This window comes from Scophthalmus maximus, chromosome 4 (genome assembly GCF_022379125.1).
Source record: "Scophthalmus maximus strain ysfricsl-2021 chromosome 4, ASM2237912v1, whole genome shotgun sequence".
NCBI lineage: Eukaryota > Metazoa > Chordata > Actinopteri > Pleuronectiformes > Scophthalmidae > Scophthalmus > Scophthalmus maximus.
Window position 1 is genome coordinate 8563804 of NC_061518.1, and position 6197 is coordinate 8570000.

A 6197-nucleotide genomic window follows, 5' to 3' on the forward strand; every position below is an offset into this window, starting at 1 on the left:
GTGGTTAAGTTTGCTGTCACAATTGAAGGAGGAAACCAGAAAATATTCACATTTAAGAGGCTGAAATCAGAGAATTTTTACCTTTCCCCCCCCATAAAAACTACTTTAACCGATTAATTGATTATCAAAATAGTTGGCGATTTACTGTTGCAGCTCTAATGGACTGTATTTATAAAGCACTTTCCTAGTCTTATCAACCACCCAAAGTGATTTACAGCACAAGTCACATTCACCCATTCACACGCACATCCATAAAGGCACACTTATAAAATATAAAGCCATAGGTTAAAGTAGTCAAAACTATATAAAGCAGTTGGCTTGATTATAATGAATTGCCCCATTAACAGCAACACTTTTAACTATATCCCTTTGAAGTGAGCCCTGTTGTATAATAACTTTTATGGATCGATTTACATATTTAAAAGTTGTACTTTTAAGTTTACAGGTCGTGGAGAGGGATGCTATTGTAATCTTTTCTTTTCATGTATCTGCTATAATCTTTCTGTTCACCCGTGATCAATGTGATTTTCACTGTGATCACCACTCAGCGGTGCATTTCCAGTTGGAGCACAGCAGAGCAGGATGTTGCGTCTTTAAGAGTTAAGAAACTTGAAACCGTGTTTGCGCAACAATCAGTGCGGCTCCCAGCCGCCAAAGTGTCTAGACTGGCACATGATGGCGGGAATCAACCAATGGCTCCAGAGCTTTCCTCTGGGGCCCCGAGAGAGAGAGAGAGAGAGAGAGAGAGAGAGAGAGAGAGAGAGAGAGGCAGAGAGAGAGAGAGAGAGAGAGAGAGGCAGAGAGAGGCAGAGAGAGAGAGAGAGAGAGAGAGAGGCAGAGAGAGAGAGAGAGAGAGAGAGAGAGAGAGAGAGAGAGAGAGAGAGAGAGAGAGAGAGAGAGAGAGAGAGAGAGGCAGAGAGAGAGAGAGAGAGAGAGAGAGGGAGGCAGAGAGAGAGAGAGAGAGAGAGAGAGAGAGAGAGAGGCAGAGAGAGAGAGAGAGAGAGAGAGAGAGAGAGAGGCAGAGAGAGAGAGAGAGAGAGAGAGAGAGAGAGGCAGAGAGAGAGAGAGAGAGAGAGAGAGAGGGAGGCAGAGAGAGGCAGAGAGAGAGAGAGAGAGAGAGAGAGGGAGGCAGAGAGAGAGAGGGAGAGAGAGAGAGAGAGAGAGAGAGAGCCAGAGAGAGCCAGAGAGAGAGAGAGAGAGAGAGAGAGAGAGAGAGAGAGAGAGGGAGGCAGAGAGAGAGAGGGAGAGAGAGAGAGAGAGAGAGAGAGAGAGAGAGGGAGGCAGAGAGAGAGAGGGAGAGAGAGAGAGAGAGAGAGAGAGAGCCAGAGAGAGCCAGAGAGAGAGAGAGAGAGAGAGAGAGAGAGAGAGAGAGAGAGAGACAGAGAGAGAGAGAGAGAGAGAGAGAGAGTCAAGTCAGAGTAGATGTTGTAGTAGTAGGTGTTTAACAATGTGGGCTTCAAAATAAAAGCCTGTGGTTAAGTTTAAGACAACTTCTTTTTCAGAAAACCTTATGACCAAATCATGAACTTATTGATCAGTTGGCAGCATTTAGTCTGTCGGAGCAGATGAGCTGAACCTGGCCGACTGAAGCAGTCTCCAAGCAAACCCTCCAATAGGCTGCGTATGGTGAATACATTTTGAAATAATACACAAATGGTGATGGTAAAATGATGTATATCTGGGTAATCAGGAAACCCTTCCGGATATTGTAAATTATTGAAATATAACTAAGGCTTATATATATACAGGCTTTTTAACTTCTCTCCAACAAACCAGTTGGGAACATGTCAACCTAATTTTGAAAATCTATCAATTTGGTTTCACTCTGTCTGGCTTGACGCTGGCGCGCGCGTGTGTGTGTGTGTGTGTGTGTGTGTGTGTGTGTGTGTGTGTGTGTGTGTGTGTGTGTGTGTGTGTGTGTGTGTAAGACTTGCAGGGTAGTGGAGAGCGGAGTATATCCAGCTCTCTCTAAAACAACTTCTCAACACGGAATCCGTCCTGGAGTTTGGCACCGGAGTCGCCGACCATCTCTGGTTTTGTCCCGGGACTCAGCAGAGGGATCGTTGCTTCCGCCGCAGCGACAGACATCGCCGGGACCTCGGCGTTGAGAGGATTTATTTCGGGGTGAACATTTACAGCTCGAGGAGTTCGCGAAGCTCGAGGGAGAAACTCTGTAAAAGTTTTGGAGTTGTGTTTTTCTGATGCTCTTTTGCGTGCGCGCGCGTGTGTGTGTGTGTGTGTGTGTTCATGTAAACGGATCCGTTTCCCGAGAGGTCTGACTATGGTTTGTGGATCGTGTGCGGGATCTCCAGAGTGTTGGGGAGTTGACGGCTTTGTGAGAGGGCTGGCATGAGTTTTCGTCTTAATTGAGTCGGCGACAGCAGGTCACCGAGCAGTGGCTGTAGCCTTCTCCCTCTGCAGCCGGCGGTGATGCTCCACGCGACGCATGACTGGATGTGACTTTCTGATGCTGCGGGAGAGCCAGGAGACGGCGACCACCGGCTGCGCATGTTGCGCGCACCCGGCACATACCATCGCTGTTGCGCGACGACTGTAAATCGATGTGGCATCTTCCGAGCCCCGGACGGGAGCGACAGGACACATCCAAAACTGTCTAGGCTGTCGTATGTTTAAGTCGAAACGCTCAGGTCTCGTACGGCGACTCTGGAGAAGCCGTCTGGTCACCGAGAGCGACGGGCGGGATGGAGGCAGAAGAGGTGAGGGAGGACGCAGCGGCGCCTGCGGAATTCACTCCGGGAAGCTCCACAGACACGAGCAGCGGTCGGTGACACGCGCCGACCCTGCTCCGGGACTCGCGGGGGAGGCTGGGGCCCCGACGGAGTGCGCCGAGAGGGAGGACGAGGAGCAGCCCGACGATGACCGCGGTGCCATGTGCGTCCCGGAGCACCGGGGCCGTCGGCCGGGACAGGAGGGCGACAGTAGTACGGTGACGTGCTGTTTGTTTGGGGAATGGGACCTGCGACCGCGGAGCCCCCACTGGGCCCCGGGGAAAGTCGGGGGGGGGCCTTGTCAGTGCGCGGCGAGGCCCGCCGGGCTGGAGGACGAACTCGCGGGCACCGCGCATGTTTTCCTGAAGAGACTCAAGGAGAGATCTCTGGAGGCCCTGGCGCGGGCCGTGGACGCCAAGGGAGGGCTGCCCAGCGAGTGCGTCATGGTGCCGGGCACTGAGCTGCGGCTCGGAGCTCATCGCGCCTCCCCACAGTTTCTCCTGTGCAGGCTGTACCGCTGGAGCGACCTGCCGCTCGCCGCACAACTCAAACCACTGTGCCACTGCGAGAGCTTTGGCGCAGCGGACGGCGCCAAGGTGTGCTGCAACCCCCATCACTACAGCCGCCTATGTGGGCCAGGTAAGGACATCGACTTGCGAGGGGGAAGGGACGGGGGGTTATATCCCAAGGGCCCTCAGGAACGACGTTTCAAATGACCAACTGTATGGTGGAAACCACCACAGAGTTTAGCGTCGGTGAAATGAAACCATCACACATATTTCATGTGACTCCCTGTGAGCCCGTGGCGGACACAAAGCTTAATCTTAGAAAAGTGACGTTCTTCATGATTTCACTTGAGCTTGATGGGCCATATTCAATAATACATGACATTATTGCGCATATTTCCAATAGCCTATGTCAGATGTTTGTTTGCCTGAAGCCTGCATGTCGTTAAAACCTTCAACAGGGCCAGAAAAAGGCACCAATTGAGTTGTTTCTTTTCCTTCAGTCATTATCCTGATGAAGTCATCTGTTTTTTTCAGACTTTTTCACTGATTACTATTATTTTAAAGCTCAAATCGCAACACTGAATCTCCTGAGAATAAATGTCACTGTTTAATTGACTATACCCCACCTCCTTATAATACTTCCATAACTCTGCCTTTACCTCTGTCCACTATTTTGATTTCCTCTCGACATTCCAAACTCATTGCACACACACACACACACACACACACACACACACACACACACAGTTAAATTTGCGTCAAACTTCGCTTGCTTCCCACATCATCCAATTGAAGTTCGCTCTCAAGTTGCACTTAGGCTCTTTTTTCTCTGACAAGGAGGTCCTCCTCTTGTTATTTAGGTGAAGGAGTGCCGATAATATACAGTTTGCTTAGTGCTGGCGCCAGACTGACTCGCTGTGTATCTGACTGACTGAGGACTCCGGCAATTACTGGCTCTGCTCTTAAAGGGGCCGCAGCCACAAGCCCGCGTCCACTTTGGACTGAAGACTGTTCCAGCAGCAGCAGCAGCAGAAACAGCAGATTTGCTCAGTGAGTGTGTGTGTGACTGAATATGTCAGCAGAGAAGCAACTGAACACTTTGACAAACCGAGTTCAATTGTCCTTTAAAGGAAACTATAGCGTTTGGCGATAGACCACTTGCAGCTACAAGTTGGATCTGAGTTATGGTCGTGATTTGTACATATTAGAAGGCCAACAGACAGACTAGATGTGTTTACAGCTGTGCAATTGTGTTCTCAGCTCATATTGTTCATGAGGAAAGGTGCATAAGGAAAGACGGGCTGTTGATGTGTGGCACAGAACATGTCACCTCATTAAACAAGCCTTATTTTAAGCCGAATTTAGCCAAGAGACAAACATCTGTGTGCACAGTTATAGGTACATGGTCCTGACATTACCAGTAGCCATAGAAACAGACTGTTTGAATGATCTGAGTGAAGAGGAAACATTTGGTTTCTTATTATTCATTATATGATAATTTGAGGGCCGCCGTTTTTAGTAAATGTCTCGGACTTCTTCTTCTTCTCGATGGATGATTATAAGAAACTTGAGCTGTGTTTTATGGTTGGAAACATTCTGCAGCGGATTTTATTTTGGGACAGAAGACATAGTTATGTCTGTATAAAGTAATGTTATATGTAAGAAATATATTATTTTCTGTTAGTTTTCACCACTGAAACGGTACTTTTGGTGTCTTATAATCCCATGTGGGCAGGGAACTTGTGTGTTCATAACAATGAAAACAAAAGCATCGGAGGGGCGATACCCTGTGCACACATTGTATACTATATGTACTTTATATGTGCTATATTTGTCCTGCCAGAGTTTAGTAATGATACTAAAATTGTTAACACGACATTAAAAATCTGTAACTTAGTTTTTCGTGCCCTTTTCTGGTTGTAGAGCTGTGTGCAGCGCTCTTTGCCACACTCTCGCTTTATATATCTCTCACTCACACTCACACAAACACTGACCGTCGACAGCACCGGGAGAAATCCTGCTGGGGTCGGCTTCCCAATTGAAACACCCATTAAGTTTCTAGCGTCCTATGCAGGCAAGCAGGAATTCAGCATAAAGTCAGTCGAAAAGCTCTTTCGCTGTGCACATTGATGCGACGAGGGCACAGTTCTCAGCAGCAGGCAGACATCGGTACTACACCGGCCCTGCTCTGTAAGAGCCAAATGTCAAGTTTATCATCTAGAGATACCCTGGAAAATCCTTTCCTCAAATCTTTCTGTCATCTAATACATACACGCACACACACAGAAGGGTGAAAACATCACCCTGCTCCAAGCTATAGCAGCGCCCAGGATGATGAATGATATAAATAACTGAATATGCAATGAATATGCACTTTTCACATCTGCAGCTTTTTGATAGGTTCAAAAACATTTCATGCAGCAATTAATCCTGTGTGAGGCATAATCATTTCACATGTTTATTATACTCAGTTGATAACTAATGATTAGGACAATAAATCTTTCAATTTTAATTTATACTTCATTTTTTTGTTGTATTCCCAGAATCACCTCCGCCCCCATACTCTCTGTCCCGTTCAGATGAACACAAGCCACTGGGTGAGTTTGGAAAAAAAAAGGCTACTGTATTACAAACCAGTTAATGACACAGAGGGTGGCGTCAACATTGTATTTTTAGACTGGAAACACAGATTAACTGTGAAAAGCTGCTTGTGCCGAAAGTGACGCAGAGTTAACCGGGCTTTATCTGCGCTCGGCTTCCCTTTTGACGAGCATGACATCTAGAGCTTAGTGTGAGAGACTGTATCAGGGCTGCCACCAATGGTTATTCCCTTTTTCGATTAATCTGACAAATTTATTTTTGATCCATTAATTATCAGCTCATTCCATAAGATGTCTTAAAAATTCCAAAATGTCCAAGGTGATGCCTTCAGATAGCTTTTCCCCCTACCAAATCTCAA

General features: G+C 47.4%; 1 protein-coding gene across 2 annotated transcripts in view; it reads left to right on the plus strand.

The window, feature by feature from the left end:
- Positions 1-1918: 1918 nt before the first annotated feature.
- The window catches only part of LOC118302553 (mothers against decapentaplegic homolog 6-like), a 22442-nt gene continuing 18163 nt past the window's right edge, over positions 1919-6197 (plus strand). Inside the window, exons 1-2 of one of the 2 annotated variants that reach the window (XM_035628782.2) lie at positions 1919-3368; positions 5782-5835. In XM_035628782.2, coding sequence (XP_035484675.1) covers positions 2627-3368; positions 5782-5835 — 796 coding nt within the window. In that variant the 5' untranslated portion in view covers positions 1919-2626. The remainder of the gene's footprint in view (positions 3369-5781; positions 5836-6197) is intronic. The other variant, XM_035628783.2, reaches the window with a different exon arrangement.